Source organism: Rosa rugosa, chromosome 1 (assembly GCF_958449725.1).
Source record: "Rosa rugosa chromosome 1, drRosRugo1.1, whole genome shotgun sequence".
Classification (NCBI taxonomy): Eukaryota; Viridiplantae; Streptophyta; class Magnoliopsida; order Rosales; family Rosaceae; genus Rosa; species Rosa rugosa.
The window spans coordinates 45,382,877-45,403,143 of NC_084820.1; the positions used below are offsets into that span (position 1 = coordinate 45,382,877).

The 20,267-nt window shown below is 37.0% G+C and overlaps 3 protein-coding genes across 5 annotated transcripts; 2 read left to right on the forward strand and 1 right to left on the reverse strand.

Moving 5' to 3' along the window:
• Positions 1 to 1,470: 1,470 nt before the first annotated feature.
• LOC133738584 (formamidopyrimidine-DNA glycosylase) lies at positions 1,471 to 5,149 on the forward strand. Of its 3 annotated transcripts, XM_062166163.1 has the most exons (11): positions 1,471 to 1,858; positions 1,953 to 2,004; positions 2,102 to 2,159; positions 2,587 to 2,655; positions 2,752 to 2,877; positions 3,084 to 3,134; positions 3,853 to 3,930; positions 4,020 to 4,119; positions 4,173 to 4,259; positions 4,369 to 4,403; positions 4,525 to 5,149. In XM_062166163.1, exons 1-11 carry the CDS (start codon positions 1,630 to 1,632, stop codon positions 4,918 to 4,920), a joined length of 1,281 nt encoding a protein of 426 aa, XP_062022147.1. In that variant the 5' UTR covers positions 1,471 to 1,629; the 3' UTR covers positions 4,921 to 5,149. The 3 variants fall into 3 exon arrangements, with proteins under 3 accessions (XP_062022147.1, XP_062022139.1, XP_062022134.1); XM_062166155.1 differs by lacking the exon at positions 4,173 to 4,259 and having other exon boundaries at positions 1,472 to 1,858; XM_062166150.1 differs by lacking the exon at positions 4,020 to 4,119 and having other exon boundaries at positions 1,474 to 1,858; positions 4,157 to 4,259.
• Positions 5,150 to 9,562: 4,413 nt separating this feature from the next.
• On the reverse strand, positions 9,563 to 14,095 carry LOC133725078 (uncharacterized). The gene is made up of 12 exons (XM_062152125.1): positions 13,754 to 14,095; positions 13,191 to 13,266; positions 13,022 to 13,107; positions 12,708 to 12,801; positions 12,545 to 12,621; positions 12,258 to 12,385; positions 11,975 to 12,046; positions 11,439 to 11,509; positions 10,759 to 10,834; positions 10,059 to 10,202; positions 9,873 to 9,978; positions 9,563 to 9,756 (listed from the first exon to the last, which is right to left on the reverse strand). The coding sequence occupies exons 1-11, from the start codon at positions 14,045 to 14,047 to the stop codon at positions 9,939 to 9,941; spliced, it is 1,158 nt and encodes a 385-aa protein (XP_062008109.1). The 5' UTR covers positions 14,048 to 14,095; the 3' UTR covers positions 9,563 to 9,756; positions 9,873 to 9,938.
• Positions 14,096 to 14,865: 770 nt separating this feature from the next.
• On the forward strand, positions 14,866 to 20,267 carry LOC133725073 (protein FAR1-RELATED SEQUENCE 8-like). Its single transcript, XM_062152120.1, has 3 exons — positions 14,866 to 15,021; positions 16,221 to 18,628; positions 19,814 to 20,267. The coding sequence occupies exons 1-2, from the start codon at positions 14,971 to 14,973 to the stop codon at positions 18,381 to 18,383; spliced, it is 2,214 nt and encodes a 737-aa protein (XP_062008104.1). The 5' UTR covers positions 14,866 to 14,970; the 3' UTR covers positions 18,384 to 18,628; positions 19,814 to 20,267.

Genomic DNA, 20,267 nt, shown 5'->3' on the forward strand with positions numbered 1-20,267 from the left:
AGTTGAAGAAGTCTCTTTATGGTTTGAAGCAGTTTCCGAGAGCTTGGTTTGGGAGATTCTCCAAGTCTATGAGGACGTTTGGATATAAACAAAGCAACTCGGATCACACTTTGTTCATCAAGCGTAGTCAGGGTAAGATTACCGCTCTGATAGTATATGTTGATGATATGATTGTCACAGGGGATGACTTAAAAGAGATGGAGGCTCTACAGAAATATCTTTCTAAGGAGTTCGAGATGAAGGATCTTGGGCAATTAAAGTACTTTCTTGGAATTGAAGTTGCAAGGTCCAAGAAGGGGATTTCGTTGTCCCAACGAAAGTATGTACTTGATTTGTTAGCTGAAACCGGGATGCTTGATTGCAATCCTATTGAGACACCGATCGAGATGAACCAACACCTTGCCATCTGTCCGGATCAAGTTCCAACTGATAAAGGAAGGTACCAACGTCTAGTAGGGAGACTTATTTATCTTTCTCATACTAGACCTGATATTGCTTATGCCGTGAGTGTGGTTAGTCAGTTTATGCATTGTCCTAATGAAGAACATATGGATGCAGTGTATCGTATTTTGAGATACCTTAAGATGGCACCTGGAAGAGGTTTGTTGTTTGAAAAAAGGGGCGAATTAGAAGTTGTAGGGTACACGGATGCAGATTGGGCTGGTGATAAGACAGACAGACGGTCTACATCTGGGTATTTTACATTTGTTGGCGGAAACCTGGTAACTTGGCGCAGCAAGAAACAGAAGGTTGTTGCTAGGTCAAGTGCTGAAGCTGAGTTTCGAGGTATGGCACACGGAGTATGTGAGATGTTGTGGATTCGTAATGTGTTGAAAGATTTGGGTGTTAAACTCAAGAAACCTATGGATTTGCATTGTGATAGCACATCTGCTATTGAAATTGCTCACAATCCTGTTCAGCATGATCGGCTGCTATTGAAATTGCTCACAATCCTGTTCAGCATGATCGGACTAAGCATGTGGAAGTAGATCGACATTTCATTAAGGAAAATCTGGACAGGAAAATTATTCGTTTTCCTTTTGTGCATACAGAAGATCAATTAGCAGATGTTCTTACAAAAGGAGTGTCAAGGAAAGTGTTTGACAACTCGATTGACAAGTTGGGCATGATTGACATATATGCACCAACTTGAGGGGGAGTGTAGAATATTCTGTAAATATTTACTTTCCTTGTACGTATAGATTACGTCTCTCTGTATATGTGTAGGAGTTCGTTTCCTATTAGGATTACTCTTGTATCACTTTATAAACCCTATTCTTTGGAGGTGAATAATATTGAAGCATTCCAAAAGTATTTTCTACTGAGTTTGCTCATATGACAACTCAAATAACTATCGGATTAACCATAGAAGTGATTAAGTTTTTAACAAACAAAGGGACTTTCAAGTAACCAAAGTCAAAAGTTCAACTTGCATTGAACTTGATAATTGCTTCCAAACCGACTCAAATTCACCACACAATCTCCAACACAAAAAAACTCATTCCACTCCTTCCCCTGTACCCACCGCACCAGATCCCAGCCACTCTCTTCGCATCTATAGTCCTCCGCGCAAAACCCCAACACACACACAGAGTGGTAACTCAGCGTCAACCCAAAAAAGCGCGCGAAATGCCAGAGCTACCGGAGGTGGAGGCGGCCCGGAGGGCCATCGAGGAAAACTGCGTCGGGAAGAAGATCACGAAAGTAATCGTAGCCGACGACTCCAAAGTCATCGACGGAGTCTCTCGCGCGGACTTCGAGGCCTCGCTGTTGGGGAAGACCATCGTCTCCGCGCACCGCAAGGGCAAGAACATGTGGCTCCAACTCGACTCTCCTCCTTTCCCTTCCTTCCAATTCGGTGCCGTTTCGACTCTCTCGACAATGCAGTATGGAATTTCACATTACATATTTTGTTCGAATTTTGTTGATTTTTGTGGTGGTGTGTGTTGTAGGGATGGCGGGTGCTGTGTATATTAAAGGGGTTGCGGTCACCAAGTACAAGAGGTAAAAGCCGAAAATGAAACGAAACAGATGGGCTTTTTGTTTTTGGTTTGATTTTGATTTTGATTTTGATTTTGATAATGTGGAGAATTGCTTGCAGGTCTGCTGTGAAGGACACTGATGAGTGGCCTTCCAAATATTCCAAGGTTTTTGTCCAAGTAAGTAAGAATTGCTATTTTCGACACCAATGAGGGTATTTTATTTTTGGGAAATCAACTGAGACTTTAGAATGATTGAAGTTGGGAGGGTTTTTATGTGTTCTCATTGTTTTGGACCTTTTAAGTAACAAATGTATTGAGAATGAGAGACAACTAATCATCTTAATTTTTGAATCTGGAATTATAGTCAGTGGACAAAGTTTTTGGTTTCTGATATACTTCATAATAATCTCAGTAAGATAACTGTCACTCTTTCAAGGGTATCTCTCTTTATGGCTTTATCAATGCTTAATTATCTGATTTATCTCACATAAAGTGGTGTGATTTAGGATCATTCTTCAAATAAATTGTCAGTGGTAGGATATGAACGACTTCCAGCCAAATTTTTTTTTTCTTATGTGATAACTATTGAATACTCCTTGGACAGCTGGATGATGGTCTGGAGTTCTCGTTCACTGACAAGAGGCGATTTGCAAGAGTCCGCCTACTTGAAGATGTATGTAACATCCACCTGTAATCTTTCAAGTTTTGATGTTTCCCTTTTTGAGGTGGAATAGAATAAACTTTTAAATTTAAATGTATTTGTACCCAGCCAACTTCTGTGCCCCCCATATCTGAGCTCGGGCCCGATGCTTTCTTGGAGCCAATGACAGTAGATCAACTTCTTGCATCATTAAGCAAGAAGAAAATATCAATTAAGGCTCTATTACTTGATCAGGTTAGTACATCATAGTTCTTTCTCTTGAGCAAGAAGCAAATTCATGTGTTGGGTTAATGATCTCATTACACTGAAATACAAACCATGTAGTAATCTAAAACTATAAGTGATCATCGTGATGTGTAGATAACTAAGTATCACTTGAAAGGCTCTGTTATTCCTGTACAGTATAGATTATAACCTCCCCTTGTTTTACTTGCTTGCAGAGCTTTATATCAGGAATCGGCAATTGGGTTGCTGATGAAGTACTATACCAAGTGAGTCTGGTTTTCATACTTATTATTTATTTATTATTATTATTATTATTATTATTTTATCATTATTCATTTCTATTCAAATTCTGTGTATGGTTGAAATGAGATTGATCCTTACTATCCCATTTTTGGAGGAATGGTACAAACTCAAGAGGAACAATGTATTTCATGTTCAAGCGTACAATTCAAATTATTTGTTATATGACTATTGTATGTATGATCTATGGCTTTCTGGATGTATATGGATTTGTCATCTACATTTTGTAATGTTAAAAATATGAAAGGCATGTTTTATCCTTTATAAAGTATCTACCAATATTTCCTTTGTCTAGGATTATGGTATCATTAAACTTGTGTGTTATGGGACAGAACAAAATGGTAGAGATTTTTAATGCATGGAAATTGTGTATGTTGGGTCCATACCAGATAAGGAAGTCAAGATGGGAAACACTATCTAAACTGCATTTGGATATATGAATATAAAACAAAGGATTTAGGTTTGACCCCCCCATTAGCCATAGTCTAAGGCTATGTACAATCCAGCTTTGCTTCATGGAGTTTTAGAAGTATAGTAATTTCATTTCATACATATAAGAACTATTTAGTTTACATCTGTTGCTGATTATTCAAGTTAGAAGCTCTAAAATGTTTTGGATATCTAGTTTGTTCATCTAGATTTTGTTCGCTGGTGGAGGTTTAGTGATTATTTTGTTTCGTGCAGGCAAGAATTCATCCGGAGCAAAGTTCTGCCACCCTGTCCAAAGAATGTGTTGGAGCTTTACACAAAAGCATCAAAGAGGTTAGAGATTCAACTTTAATCTATGTTAATTTGTCTTTTGGACGTAAATGTGCACTCTTCATCGCAAATATAGAGTAATGTACCTTTAGGTTATTGAATATGCAGTCCAAGTTGACGCTGCATCTACTCACTTCCCCTGTGAATGGTTGTTTCATTTTCGTTGGGGCAAAAGGCCTGGAAAAATTAATGGTAAGAAATTGGTGATATATGTTGCTTTTCTTTACAGGTCATTGAAAAATCAGTTGAAGTTGGAGCAGATAGTGATCAATATCCTAGTAATTGGATTTTTCATTCCCGTGAAAAGAAACCGGGAAAGGTGTTGGTTGATGGTTTGGTTCCTGACCCCTTATCCATGCAACCTTTTATTTAAGCACAATCAACCTTCCTTTTAATAACATCTTGTATATGACTTATATAGTTATATTTCATGTACTGCAGGGAAGAAGATTAATTTTATCACAGTTGGTGGCAGGGTATGTCATTCTGCAAGAGTCCCTCTTATATTGTTATTGTGGTTAAGTTTGTATCTTTTACAAGTGCTCCTTTTTGTTTCTTTTTTTATTTATTTTATTTTTTGGGTTTTTGTATTTCTAGACTTCAGCTTTTGTACCAGAGCTTCAGAAGTTAACTGGAAATCAAGCTGCCAAAGCAGGAAGTAAACGAACTAATAAGAGTATTGATGATGTCAATGAAGAAGCAAGTGATGAAGAAGTCAAGGGAACTGCCAAATCTAAGAAAGGTAGGAAGCCTGGAGGTCAGGCCAAGAGGTCTGCCGTGAAAAGAAAATCTAAAGACAGTGATGATGAAGACAATGACAATGATGATTCTGCTGATGATGTCAATCATGAAGACAGTGATGATGATGCTGATGAAGATCGAAAGAACAAAACAAGAAAGGTGACAACTAGTAAGCAGTCCAAGGCAGAGACGACATCAAAGAAAAAGGTGCAGACCAGTCAAAATAGTAAACCAAAGAAGAGAGCGAAGTAGATTCTGACTTTAGTTCCTAGCCCAGTCATGTGTTTCTGAAAAATGGGTGCACGACTGCATTCAGGTTTGGTAACTCCAGCTAGTAGTAAGCAATTTTTGACATGAAACTGGGCTTAATTCCAACTATGTGGATAAACTAATGACTTCCATTATGTATTATATGCTAAACTGTGGTCGGAAATATGCATTTATCTCTTTGCTTCTACCTAAAAGAGCGGCTTTCAACTGATGAGTATCAAATATTTGCTCGGAAGGGGCACTTGCAAAATGGAGCTCAACGTTGGCTAAATATGATTAGTTACAGAATAATGGCTTTTGATTTAGTCACGGAGGAATTAATGGAGTTGTTCCTAGTAGCCAATATCCTTAACAAAGAAACCTCTATAGCAGATATTGTAACCATCGGAAATTCAAGAAGACAAGACTTCAAGAAACATAAGCAACCCAGGTGCTCAAATCTTAGAGTCGGGCAATTTCGTTCTGAAGGATGGATCAAATGAGGACTGGAAGATTGATTAAATGGTAGCAATTTAATTTTTGTTCTCCATGTCTCTCACCTACAATATTTACGTTAGAAGTTTTCATTCTTTTGCTGGGTACAAGTCTACAAGATAAGGGCAACTTGGGAAAATTAGGTGATTTAATTAGACATATTTAAAAATAAATAAATATGTTGGGTATACTTTTTGCTGGGTACATTTAGAAACACCCTACTCATATTATATATAAATCAAGAATAAACAGGGAGAAAGACTTGCGTGGGGCACCCGCACCGCCAAGTGATGCGGCAGACCAATCACTGCCCAATAGGGGGGTCTTTTGGGTATTATATATTTAGGGAGCAGGGGCAGTTTCGAAAAAGAGGAAAAATTTTATTTCTTCTGATTGGGTGGCCCGAAAGCCACGTGATGGGGAAACCCTCACCTAAGAATTTCTCATAAACAAGAGCTAAGGAGAGGATCCGGATTCATTGAAAAATGCATTCTCTATTTCTCTTTTTCATTTTCAAAAAATAATTTCAAAAATATGTTTTTCAAAACATTACCAAATAGGTACTTAGTTTTTGAACTAGGTTCACACTATATTTATATCAATGACATTCCTAACTGCCATGGCCTGCAACAATTCCGACCCATGTTTAATTGCAAGAAGCTTCACATGAATTGCAGAAGTGACATCCTCTTTATGATAAGCAAATCCAGCAATGAATTCACTTTTCTTTTTCTTTTTTCAACTAGGCAATGAATTCACCTTTTTCATTACACAAGACGCCTCTCACACCATATGTTGCTAACTGTACAAAATTTCCGTATTAAAAATGGGTTCACAATTATCAAATCAAGCCGGCCCAGTGGTAAAAGATAAGCCTAAAAAACACCCTGCACTTCTTTTTGTTGTGACTTGTGAGTGCAAGACTTTTCTCCCAATTTACTATATATCAAAGCTGAGTTACTGTTCACTCAGGCCCGAAATGGAGTGACGATTTTGCCCTTGCTACTTGCCTCAACTACAGTTTTGCCATAACTTTACTGATAAGGGCGATGGAGGCTTCGACAGAGAGTGATCAGGAGAGAGATACAATGTCACGCCCCGAATTTTGAATAAAGGAATTCAAATCCGAAACGCGAAAACTCAACTACTATTTTTCATTTTAACAATCAACCGAATAACTAGAAACATAATATCATAAACACTCTTTCTTTGATGCTAAAGTTAATAGCAATTACTCTATGGCCTAGAAGGGTATCCTTCAAAGCAGGGATATTCTCATCCAAGGAATCAGATGGATTGTTGGAAATGGTAGAGACATTAAATTCTGGACATTTAACTGGGCTTTTCAATTTCCAATTTTAAATCTTATTCCCTTGGACAGAAGAGATACTTTTGATATTAATGAGAATGTTTGTGATTACTTGATCAATGGTTGTTGGGACAAGAATAAGCTCTCCCAAAAGCTCGACTATGATATTGTTAAGGTAATTCTAGGTATCCCGGTTCCTGCTACCTACTCTAATGATGAGTTTGTGTGGGGTCCTTCCCCCAAAGGCATATTTTCGATTAAATCTGCTACTTGGCTTCAGACTGATCCTATTCAGGCCCATCCCAGGGTCAATATCATGAATGAAATTTGGAAATTGAATATTCCCCCTAAAGCCAAAATTTTTGCTTGGCTTTTATCCAGGGAAAGGTTAAAGACTAAAACAAGGATTGCTAGTTTTTGTGATAATAGTGACACTGTTTGCCAACTCTGTAGGCAGGGGGATGAAGACCTAAACCATCTCTTCTTCTCTTGTCCCTTTGCCTCTGGAGTTTGGCAGAATGCAGGTATTAACACTCATGATTTTACTTCTTTTGATGCCTGTGTGTTGCAGCAGAACTAAATATCTTACTGGACTTTTAACTTTCAAGACTAACCAAAATTGCATAACCTCAAGAAGAGAAATTATGAAATTCTCGCTGTTCGTTTACCATCGGTAATCTCAGACGTGCAACTATATTTGTGGAGGCTGAAACATGATAGCTCAGTAAAGTTAGACCCTCCTGATGCAAAGCCCGATGCGATTTGGCTCAAAGCCTCAAAGTTAAACAAAGAAGCCTCCCCTGAAGTGATTTTGCTTGCAAGAAAAACTCATCAATCGCATTTCTAGTTTTTCTAGTTTCAATAAATGAAAGGGTTTTCTACTATTCCAACGAAGCCAGTGACCTGCTCAACACTACATAAGGAAAAATTCGAACTCTTTTGAGATTAGCTTATATATACAATTTGGATTGTGTTATTTACAGTTTTTGTTAGTTGTGTGTCAAAGGATTTTTGTTCATTTGACACAAACTTCAAACTCGAGAAGCCTTTCGAACGAGAGATGGATGAAAAAGGAACGCGAGCTAAACTCCTCATCAATCAACAGGTCGTTAGATGACTTGGATCCTTATTAATTTGCAACTTCAACTCAAAATACCTATTAATCTTTATTACAAAACTCTTACAATTTCTCTCTTACACTCCTACACTTGACTCAACTAAACTAGCCTACTTATATAGGCCCACACTAAACAATGTTATAATTATGACAATTACAATAGACATAAATACTAAAACTATTCAAATTTCATAACTCTTGTAACCACTATAATGGTCACATTATGTCACAATTATTCTAATAATTAAATTCTCATAATTCTAAATTATTCATCACTTTCAACATCCTCTCTTAATTTAGAATTTCTCCAATCATTAAGGTCACTCTCCAGTATTTTAGGCAGTATTTGTGGTTACATCTCTGTTTCCAAATGCAAAGAATGAAACCAATATAGTTTGAAACTGGGAACTCCTTCTGAACGTGGGTGAAGCCGTGAAGAAGCTCTTTCATCCTCTCTGTGTGTAGTTTACCATATGAACCTTTTTGGATATTATTTATTTCAGTCTATTTTATCTCTTTCATGGGCATTTTGGGAAGATGCTTTTAGCACCAAAACCTAAGCCTCCCTTTATAGGAGTAGAGAAGGCAACAATACAAGAATTTTTGAAGATTTGAAGAAAGTAACGATTAGAGAATTCGAGACGACTGATATTAGATTTATGTCAAATACAAAACAGAAAAATGGCCCGAGTTAGAGCACTCAATGGGCTAGGGTGGCGCTGCCAGAGAGAACATAAGGAAAAAAGCAGAGGAGGCTGCAAGTGCTACAGGAGGAGCTGCAAGAGTGCAAGTAGTCCAAGCACTCGAGTCATAACCCTTGGTGACCGGGAAAATCACTAGAAGAAACAAGATTGATGAGGAGGAGCAATTGATCCAAGGTAACACATTTATATTGATAAGTATAACCTGTAACTACTGCTGTTTGTCAACCAAAAAAAAAAAGTACCGTTTGTTTTGCAAGACAAATCTAAATGAAGAGAACGTAGGACCCCTGTTGTTATCTTGGGCCTTTGGATTCTGGAGTAGAAATTCCAAAAATTCATAGTATGGTTTCTCCAACTGTAGTGATTATAGGAAGGAGAGAAAAGAGAAGAAACCAAAAGGTAATTACTGCCATCATATGTGTTCATGTAACTAGCTAGGTGAAGATCGAAGAGGATTGAAGAAGAAGAAGAAGAATGAGGAGGCTATGAGGAATTGGATCAAGTTAACATATATAAGCAGGTGTTTCTGGTAATGAGTGGATAGAAACTGCCATGTTGCATGACAAGTCTAATTAAACACCAGTAGTTCACTCATTTGTTTTGCATGACAAGCCTAACTAAACCAAATAGTTCACATATTTGTATTGCATGATCCAGTAGAGCTAGTACTCGAGTAGTCTAATATGTAAATATCATATTATATGATAAATCAACATTTAACATATAATATACATGAGAACGAAAAGTTTATATTCAACCATATTTGGTTTTATCTCATTTCTTCTCAGGTTTGGCATACAAGTGCTACTTTGAGGAAACGATATATCAGAGTGGCTTTACAGCCGCAACAAGTATCATCTCCCTAAATGATATATCCTCTCTTTGCATGCACCTATAAGAGGGGATTTCACTGATGAGGGTTTAGTGAGTTACAGCTGAAGCAAATATGCTTAATGCACTTTCAAATTCCAAGGGTGACAAAAATTACAGAACCTCACGAAGAGAACATTATGAAATTCCTGTACTGATGCACAATTTGTGGACCATTGGTAATCTCATACTGATACACAATCTGTGGAAATTTACAGAAAACTGTTTACAATATGATTTACACAAAAAAGTAGAGCTAAATTATTTACACATCAGTTGCGAAGGAAATTCCTAGGATCTTCTTTGCAGTTTTAGCAATCCTCTCTAGTCATGCAGCTGTTTTACTGAAAGGAAATCAAAGAGGTAAGAATTTTTTTTTTTTTTTTTAAAGGTAAATTCTGTTGGTACTGTGAAGTATGATCAAGTCAACTGATATTTTTAGGGGGAAATCTTTACTTACCTTTAAGCAATTAGCTAAGGACGATGATACCGATTTCCAGATTAGATGTGGATTCTTGCAATGAACTTAAAAGAACACTCTCAGAGCAGTAACAACTCTCTCAGGCCTGTTGTAAATTTTCAATACTTGATTAGGAAAAAAGAAGAGGCAAAAAGTTGTGATGCACATGAACTAAAAGTCCTTTACCAGTCCTCCTGTGGCATATGCCCGGCACCTTCTATCAACTTAAGGTTGACAACATTGGGGTTTGCTTTCTTAAACTCTTCCGCCACAGATTGAGGTAGATACTTGTCTGAAATTCCCCATGCAACAAGAGTCGGTATATCCCATCTGAAGTCCACAAGTGATCAATTATTTAGAAATCATCAGCAGAAAGTTAAAATACACAAAGAAAGGGTAAAAGATGAAGTTAGAAAAGTATACAAATTTGTGTTCATTTGGTCATGATATGGACCATCATCAAGTTCATATCAGACCAACCACAATGAATTGTATGCATAAGAATTACCTGTTTTTAATGATGTTACTAATGGTACAGTTAATTGATTGTGCGGATTGATCATAGTCTTTCTTGGTCTAGAGACTTCAACCACAAGCTAAACTGAGGTGTGGCTTATGATATATTTCATGTAGACTGCTTGGTTGAACAACATTATATGCTCCTATGGAGTTCATTATACATGTTTCTACCTAGCTTTACTGGAGCTAGTCATTATAGCACAAAAAGTTTCCCAATGCAATACAAATGACAAGTCTGACTGCCATTATGCAAATTTGTAAAAAGAAGATCAAATTGGTATTTTAAATAGCATTAACCATTTATCTTTAAAACTGACAAACATGGCCAGAGTCAACATACTTATATCATAGCTCAGTAAAGCTCTACCTTCCAGATGCAAAGCCAGATGCTATTTGGCTCAGGATGCTTTGGAAATTAGCTTTCCTTGCAGCTTCAAGTATAGCTGAAACATCAATAAAATATGTTTAATGGTCAAGGGAATATTCATTCTGTTCATACTCATAATTAAGCTTTTAATAAACATGGTTTGAAGGACTGAAGGCACCTAAAATTTATTTATATTTAAGAATGAAAACACTGGCAGAAGATTATCTTGTTTTACTTTAAAACTCTAGTTCTAAGCATAGAGATACTATATATTTGCTTGTAGCCTTTAATGGATAATGTCTAATGTTGGGACAGTGTTGTGCGTATCGATCAGTCATACATGCCATGTACAGATTGCACAATTAGTATATTATGTGCTTGGAGTAATAAGGATTCATTATCTGTACATGCTTAGCCCTCACCAACCATCTAATTAAAGATATTATGTGAAGCTAGAACAAAGGTAAGTATAAGATGCCTCCCTTAAGTGATTTTGCAATAGCTTAATTATATGATAAAGACTAATTAAAAGTACACACGAAGCAGTTTCAGTTTGCTCTTACCATAAACTAGATGGCAAATATACCTGGGCACTATAAGTAATTATATGTTAACCTACTTTGACAGTTTCTTGAGGCAAAATATAGTCAAAAGAAGAAACGAATTAGTGAATTACAAACCAAATCCAGGGCCACTGCTTGACAGATATGGTAACCGATACACATCAGCCTTTTCCAGCTTCAATGCATAACTGTTGAAAGAATAGATACCTTTATAAGAGCTAGGAAATCTCAATAGATATGAAGGCAAACAGTGAATACATAGATCAATGATGTTCAATTTTATTAATCTAACAGTACAATTGCAAGACTGATATCTTTCTAGAAATTCAATTCTTTGCAAACAATTTTTCACATGCCTATTACATTACTGATGCTTTGGATAATTTTGCTACACCCTGGCAAAGTGCATATTTTGAAGCCTATATATTTTGACATCTTCTTTCATTTGGCACAAGGACTAATAACATGTACTAGCATCTCCGAGCATCCTCAGGTTAGCTTTAGCTAAATGATGCTTTCAATTCCATTTACATACTGATAGTAGCAAGTGTTATTGGACAAGAAAGACAAAGATAGCACCAAATTTACAAGGTTTTTTTCAAGTTATATCTAATGAGCTTACACAAAACTGGATATAAGAACTAGATACGTACGCGCTACCTGCTTCAATAAAGCGCTCAGCCATAATAGCATTCTGACATGTAAACTCACCAAGTAGAGGAAATCTGAAGAAAAGCAAAAGAAAATAGGAATCAAAATATAGGAACTGGAAAATGAAAATTAAACTTTAATTAATCTGATCATAAAAGGAAATTTGACACTTGCGGCAAGAAACAAAACTAGACAAAAAGCTTGTCAAGAGTGAAGACTTGAGAGGCAAACCTACTTAATAGTTAGGTCATTATTTTTCTCAAATCTCAAGTATTAAGAACAAACCTTAGTTGCTTAAACAGTCCTGGAAGAGGAGATGACACGGTGAGTGGACTATTTAGAATTGCAAGCTTCTCTAGTCTGCTAGGATTTTTTACTGCCCATGTCAATCCATATGAACCTACAAGAAATCCCTTCAAGAAGAGGACAGAAGCATGTAAGGTGCATACTTTAAGTAACCCATAACATAGACTTGACTATAGCTTGACTAGACTTTACTGAAATCATTTGGACTAGAATATCTTTCATCACAAACACAACTCCAATAGCATGTCTTCTACAAGTGTTCAAACCTGAACGACTAGATAGAAAGGAGATGTGACCCCCAGCACACCTAGTAATCTGTCAAATTCGTCGTGGAACTCCTTTTCTGTAGTGGAAACATAAATCTTCTGAAAAACAAAATTAATGCACATTATAGAGTCCTTAAAACAAAGTATAAGGTGATAAATAAACCTGTGTAGTCAAATCCATATCCTGGCTGTGGTTTGTCACTGAAACCAAATCCTAGCCAATCAGGTGCAAAGCAGTGGAACCCAAGGTCCGACATCTACTCAAGATTAAGTCAATAATTAACAAATTTAGCAGTAATCAGTTGAAAGATAAGGCAAAATACGCCACATTAAAGATTCAAATTACATGAACATGGGATGAGAAAACGACTGCTCTGAGATGAACTACTGTGTTTCTTAAGCCTTTACAGTAAGCCAAAATCGCCAAAATGAATACGTACAGGTACTAAATAACATACAAAGCAAAATTCAGCAGACCTGAGACATAACATTTCTGTAGCTATAAGACTGAGTGGGAGCCCCGTGAAGGAAGACAATTGTTCCACGTTGGCTATCAGCTGATCCTGCAAGGCGAAACCAAGTTTATAAAGCTATAAAGAACAGAAAGAAGAACTAATGAATGTCGTCGCTGCAGAAAAAGGTTTACCAGTCTCTCTCACAAACCATACATGCTCCCCTGACCTGATGTATTTTCCATAATCCCTCCCCTTGTCTTCTATTCTCTAGAATCAGAAACACGAAATAAAAAATAAAAACGAGTAGAATAAACATTTACAGTTAAATACTAAATCACTAGAAAACTCAAGAACTCCAGAATGAATTGCATGGTATTTCCTAGTGAAGTATTCTTTGGGATATAACTTCTATCTTGTGTACTAGTGATCAACCAAAATTCAATCTCTCATCTTCCTTCCAAGCTATGATTGATTCCAAAGTAAACACTGATCCAACTATTACCCTTGTCAAAGTTGAGAAGATTCCCAGTAACACTGGTAATCACATTAGTTGTACTCAAAGTTCAATATAACTTGGCTCTACCATAATATAAGAGATACAGGATGACACTTTACAATGAGACTATCAACTCAAACCCAGTTGCTGAAGTGATAATATAACAAGAACAACATTATAGAGAATCACAAAATAAAGAACATGAACTTATACTCGACCAAAACTGATCACTTAAAGTGGAGTAAAGTTGGGTCTTACGTTAAGCATTTGGCCGACATTGCCATCGTCTGCAGGGTTATCAGGGAGCTGAATGGCGCTACGGCTTGAGGGGTTATCGGTGACAAAACCAAAGGGATTGAAAGCTGGTGAGTCTTGTTGTTTTTCTTTGTTGTTGGTTTGGTCTTGGTCTGAAGCACTGGCTGTGACTCTTGATGATGTTCTAGTGGTTATGAGCCAGCTGCTGCGTGTGTGGGATTTGGAGTTGAGAGGAGAAGAGGAGGGTGGGAGGAGGTTGAGAGGGAGAGAGAGCAGAGGAGGAGGAGCCCAAGCCATTTTTCTGGTTGTGGCTGTTGGAGCTTGGAACTTGAGAACCAACGGTTTCAATGTATTGCTCTATTACTGGGATTTTATTATTTCATGCCCTTCTACTTGTGCTTATTTTCAACATACTCCAAGAATCCGTTTTGTCGATTTTTATTCTTAAGTAAATAAAAAATCAATGAATGTAGCTAGTATTCTAAATTGAAATGGAATAATTGTGTCACATTATTAGTGTTATAAAAATTGGTTCACTTCTAAGAGATTCAGAGTACCGACATGTACTTGCACTAATAAGATTAGACGGCTGGATAATATCAAGTGTACTTTTTGTTATTAAAAAAACAGCTCACTATAAATAACAAAGGCTGAGATCACTATTACATTGTCGGTGCATAAGAGAATTCTTGCACTCAGTATTATTTGTAAAAAATAAAAATAAAAATTATAGTTGAATCGTGAATCAACTAGATGAAGAGACAACGACTTGTCCTCTGGTGATTTCACAAATTAAGTAGAAACTATTTTTTCTCATAAATCTTTTTTAAAAATTAAAACCCTCACAAGAAAAAACTACGAAACTGTTCAAAATCATCAAGAAAAAGCAAGAGTCTGAGATCCATTGCATCGAATCTCAATCTCATAGCGAGTTTGAAGTTGTTTATCTTATTTCGAATTTTGAATTTTTAAACCTTCTTTCAACTATTAATTTTTTTTTTTCTGAAGTTTATTTGTTTGTTTCTTTTTATATATTTTCTGAACACAAGTTTATTTGTTTTTGTAAATGACCCAGGAGAAGACAACATATTGAACAGTTGTACAGGAGAAATGAAGGGCTTAAATACAAAAATCTCCCGGCCCAGTAGGGAGGGTAAAGCTAGGGTCACACAGCTTTGACGCAAGGCGTGCCAAAAGCTCTCTCTCTCTCTGCAAAAACCATGACCGGCGATACCACTTTTTCTCCGACCAACCGCGCCTTGTCATTCACCGTAAGTCCCTCTCTTCTTATTCTCTAACTCCTCCTCATCCTCTCTCAGATTATCTTTCATTGATTGCTCACAATTTCAAGGTTGAGAATGGGAATTTAGAAATTAATAATTGAAATTAGGGACGGAAATTTACATTATTGGAAAGTAGTGTGATTTAGAAAAGAATCAAAACTTTCTGAACTGTTCTAGTAATTCTTGTTGAGTAATTTTGAAATTTAAGGTGTTATGCAATTGAGCAAGTTAATAGGGGTAGTCGAATCGAAACCCTAAGGTTTATTGAAGTCTTGATGAGTAGCCAATCCTGTAATGAGTTGCCTCAAGGAGTGTGATCAATTGCTGCTTAGGAAGAGAATGGTGAAAGATTGAAAGGATGTGGACAATATGTAAATTTATGATGTAAGAAACACATCACCTTTGTTTCGGTGCAAACGAAAAATGGGTTATAGAGCATATAGTACTTGATAGTGGTGGTTAAAAATCTTTGATAGTATATGGTTGTGTATATAACTGAAGCCTTCAGACCAGCAAAAACTAATCCACTTAAGGCTGGCCTTGTTATTTGAATTCAGTTGAACATAATAGGTACTAACTGTATGCCAACTTTAGATTGAAAGGTTTGAAATTACTAACCATATGCTTAATTATCTATGGAATGAGGTTTAGATTCAGTGTTAACATTGCACAGAAGGAACATTGGCTGAAAATGACGTATAGAATTTTCAAAACAAAAGCGTCCAGGATGCCTATACTATCAGGTGAAGGAGGAAGTAAACAGATAATTAGTACAAGGTTTGGCTATGTATTGAAGTAGCAGAGATGAATGCTCAACAGACAACAATGGTAATTGTTAAAGGAGCAGGGAGATAGTTAGTTTATATCATAAGAATAGAAGTCGGTAAACAATGTTTTAGAGAGCTTTGTACATTTAGAGAGAGGACTTCCAGGGAAACAATATTTAAGGCTGCAAATATAAGCATCATAGTTTTGCACAGGGTCAACTGAGCCATATTTGTTGAAATCAAAACAAGCTGATGGAGTAAAGAAGATTTAGATTGTGTTGTCACTTTGTAGCAACAAAACGGCATTAACATGCATGGTTGGTAGGCCAGGCTATTGCTTGACATATCTTTCTTATCTTACGCTAATGCTGCTTATTTTTAGAATATCTTAAAAATTTGAAGGATTGCTTACTATTGTAGATAGAAGAAGGTTCTCAAAACAGCGAGCAACTTCTGGAGGACGAAAACAATGATCTTGGGAATGATTGCGAGCAATTGTTTGAGATTGATGGGAATGAGCCTGAAAGTGAAAGAGATGATACAAGTGATCAGTTTTTTGAGATTGATAGCAATGACAATGAAAATGACAGAGGTGATCTAAATGAACAGCTATTTGATATTCAAGGCAATGACCATGAGATGAGCAGGAATGATGATACTGTAATTGATGGTCAAAATGGTGGATCTCAAGAAAAGGTCTATCCCCAACCAGTTGTGGGTTTGGAGTTTGATTCATATGATGATGCTTACAATTATTATAATTGCTATGCTAAGGAACTTGGATTTGCCATCAGGGTGAAATCTTCATGGACAAAGCGTAACAGCAAAGAGAAGCGGGGTGCAGTTCTATGTTGCAACTGTGAGGGTTTTAAAACAATCAAAGAAGCAAACATTCGCAAGAAAGAAACGAGAACTGGTTGTCTAGCAATGATAAGGTTGAGACTAGTGGAATCTAACAGATGGAGGGTGGATGAAGTCAAGCTTGAACACAACCATTTATTCGATCCTGAAAGAGCTCAGAACTCCAAGTCCCACAAGAAGATGGATTCTGGGGCTAAAAGAAAGATGGAGCCAACCCTTGATGTTGAAGTACGCACGATCAAGTTATATCGCACACCTGGCGCAGACATAGTTGGTTATGGAAGCTCGAACTCCTATGAAGGAGAAAGTAACAGCTATGTTGATGTGTCCAAGAGATTGAAACTCAAACAAGGAGATGCAAGAGCAATTTATAAATATTTCAGTCGGGTACAGCTAACTGATCCTAATTTTTTCTATGTGAATGATCTCAGTGATGAAGGGCATTTGAGGAATGTGTTTTGGATTGATTCTAGGTCTAGAGCTGCATACAGTTACTTTGGTGATGTAGTAGCATTTGACACTACATGCTTGTCAAACAATTATGAGATTCCGCTTGTTGCATTTGTTGGAGTAAATCACCATGGGCAGACAATTTTGCTTGGTTGTGGTTTGCTTGCTGATGAGACAGTGGAAACATATATATGGTTATTTAGGGCATGGCTTACCTGTATGTCTGGTCGCCCTCCACAGACTATCATCACAAACCAGTGCAAGGCCATGCACAGTGCTATAGTAGAGGTATTTCCTAGGGCTCATCATCGTCTTTGTACTTCACATGTAGTGCAAAGTATTCTTGAGAATATGGAAGCACTGCAAGACTACGAGGCGTTTCAGATGATTTTGAGTAGAACTGTATACGACTCATTAAAAGCAGATGAGTTTGAATCGGGGTGGGAAGATATGATCCAGAGATTTGGAATTAGGAATCATGAATTTCTTCAAACTTTGTATGAAGATCGTGAACGTTGGGGTCCAGCTTACTCAAAGGACACATGTTTTGCTGGAATGCCCGATTTTCAAAATGGAGAGTCCACAAGGCCATATTTTGATGGTCACATTCATCAAAGAACTTCTTTGGAAGAGTTTTTCGAGGTTTATGATTTTGTTTTGGAAAATAAGCGTCAGGAAGAAGCTCGTAATGATTTAGTGTCCAGAGACTTGAACCCCATATTGAGAACAAGATGCTATTATGAGTTGCAGCTCTCCAAGTTCTACACAAAAGATGTATTCAGAAAGTTTCAACATGAGGTTGCAATGATGTCTTCCTGTTTTAGCATTACTCAAGTTCATACAAATGGACCAATAGTGACATACATGATCAAAGAACGTGAAGGGGAGGAAATTTTGAGGGGTGTTAGGAACTTTGAAGTTATGTATGACAAAGCGGGAGCAGAAGTTCGTTGCATGTGCAGTTGCCTTAATTTAAATGGGTACTTATGTCGACATGCCTTGTGTATCCTCAACTATAATGGTGTGGAAGAGATACCGTTTCAGTATATCTTTTCACGATGGAGGAAAGACTTTAAGCGCTTGTATGTACCAGATCTTGGCTGCAACAATGTTGATATCACGAACCCAGTTCAGTGGTTTGATCATTTGTATAGAAGAGCAATGCAAGTTGTTCAGGAAGGGATGATTTCTCAGGATCATTATATGGTATCTTGGCAGGCATTTAAAGAGTCTTTGAATAAGGTCCGTCTTGTAGCAGACAAGCAGGTATAGCTAATACCGATGTGTATATAAAGCTTCCAATGCTCCTCGCTGCAGTGATGCTATTTGGTTGGAGATCGATAAGCAAAACAAGGAGAGAAAACTGGTGTTTTGCTTCATGAAATAGTGAACTAAGGAAGACAAATGCATTCCTAGAATTCAGAGAGAAGGATCTCCTCCAGTAACTATGTCAGAATCAGATTTGAGCTATTTATGACAATCCAGTAGTAAATTCTCCTTGGAGCCTTTACAAACAAGTAAGATTTACTGTAAACTTAATACATTGATCCATGTCATTTTGTTCTAGGAATTTTGGGATCAATAGTTGGACAATACAACATGACAACCATGCAAACCAAATGTACTCTTTCTTGGATAATGAAAAAATAACTTGATTGGGAAGAATTTGTAGTTTAGGGTTCTTTGTCTAGTTTTTAGTGGCAGTTGAGCCTACTTGTCTGTTGCTCTAATTGTCTTGTCTAGCTTGTTTTTATGTGTACACCTTGTCCACGTTGTTGTACTATGCTTTTTATGATTATATAATTAAAATGACCGGTTTTGCGTAAAATTTTGTATCCAAAAATTATATTGAACGATTCTGGCTTTATCTATCTCTCACTCATTCATGAACCACTCTCCCTCTCATTTTTGGCAAGAGGAAGAACTAGGGTCGGAAACACCAACCCAACACACCCCCCCCCCCCCCCCCCCCTCCCCCGCGGCCAAATCTAGCTCCCAATTTGACAAAAATACCACGTCAGGGACTTTTGTTGTTGTTTTGCCTCACCTTTCTGTAAATTAAGCTATGTTACATCTGTCTCTTCAGACTATTTTTGCCTTAAATTTCTTGAAATCAATCGAAGTTTTTCATCCTACTTCGTATTCTGCAAATTGAACCCTATTTTGATGTTATGGCATGAGGTTTTGTTTAGTACCCTGTAAAGAAATCAAGGTCAGGGCCTAGTTTTAGTTGGTCTGTGAGTTAGTTGATGTTGTATTTGTGGGACTGGCTTGGTGTATAAGTTTAATTGAAGGTTTAATGTTTGCTCGATCATCTAATGTGGATTGTTCTGGAGTGGCTGCTGCTTAGAGCTTTCCCAGAATATGTATGTCCCCTGATCTAGATAACCAAAAGCTGGAGCCCCCCACCGGAGCTCTGTTTGAGTGTTTGTTCTTGACCACCTTTATCTCCATCTTCTTGATGAAAATTATCATGACTAATAATCAAGTAGTATATCTTGTTTCCAAACTCTTTGATTTTTTTATTTGTGGAAAATAATCAACATCAAATTGTTTAGTATACAACAACTTAATGTGTTTATGGGTAGTTTTAGTGATGTTTGAGTATTTGGTTTAGTGTTGTCAATTATGCACTGCTTTCCTCTTTTTTGTTTTTTTGGTCTACAATTTATGCAGTGCTAAATGTCTTTTGAAAACTGCAGGTCACTTGGGCAGATGGAAGAAGAGAGTTGTCAGTGAACGGTATAGAGGGATATGATCTACCACCAAGTGCAGGATGTTTACAGACAGATTCGACATTTCTTTAGTTGCATTTATGTTTACTCAACAGTCACACTCTTACCTTTTATTGTAACGAATTTTCAGTCAACTAGAGTCCTTCTACCTTGGACATGCCTAATTTTTTATTATTTTGCTTAACAAATAGCAGAAGTCTTTAAATCATTATGTAAATACCATTTGTACAAGTTAATACGAAACGAGAAAATAAAAGAATCCATTCATCTGGAAGGCTGATCACTATGTAGAGCAGAAACAACTAGCATAGAATCAGTAAACTGGATTGCTATATGTATCATCTTTACCAAAAGGAGTGCTTCATGATGTCATGTATTCTTTTGAAATGTTTTGGGGATTTCTGGAGATAAGGATTTATCA

Excerpts from the sequence above, each read along its gene's own strand:
- LOC133738584 (XM_062166163.1), top strand. The coding sequence starts at position 1,630 with ATGCCAGAGCTACCGGAGGTGGAGGCGGCCCGGAGGGCCATCGAGGAA. Across the intron at positions 2,005-2,101 it reads GCGGTCACCAAGTACAAGAG|GTCTGCTGTGAAGGACACTG; the intron begins GTAAAAGCCGAA and ends AATTGCTTGCAG. Across the intron at positions 3,135-3,852 it reads CTGATGAAGTACTATACCAA|GCAAGAATTCATCCGGAGCA; the intron begins GTGAGTCTGGTT and ends TGTTTCGTGCAG.
- LOC133725078 (XM_062152125.1), bottom strand. The coding sequence starts at position 14,047 with ATGGCTTGGGCTCCTCCTCCTCTGCTCTCTCTCCCTCTCAACCTCCTC. Across the intron at positions 12,047-12,257 it reads GGACTGTTTAAGCAACTAAG|ATTTCCTCTACTTGGTGAGT; the intron begins GTTTGTTCTTAA and ends GCTTTTCTTCAG. Across the intron at positions 10,835-11,438 it reads AAGCAGTGGCCCTGGATTTG|CTATACTTGAAGCTGCAAGG; the intron begins GTTTGTAATTCA and ends TTGATGTTTCAG.
- LOC133725073 (XM_062152120.1), top strand. The coding sequence starts at position 14,971 with ATGACCGGCGATACCACTTTTTCTCCGACCAACCGCGCCTTGTCATTC. Across the intron at positions 15,022-16,220 it reads ACCGCGCCTTGTCATTCACC|ATAGAAGAAGGTTCTCAAAA; the intron begins GTAAGTCCCTCT and ends TTACTATTGTAG.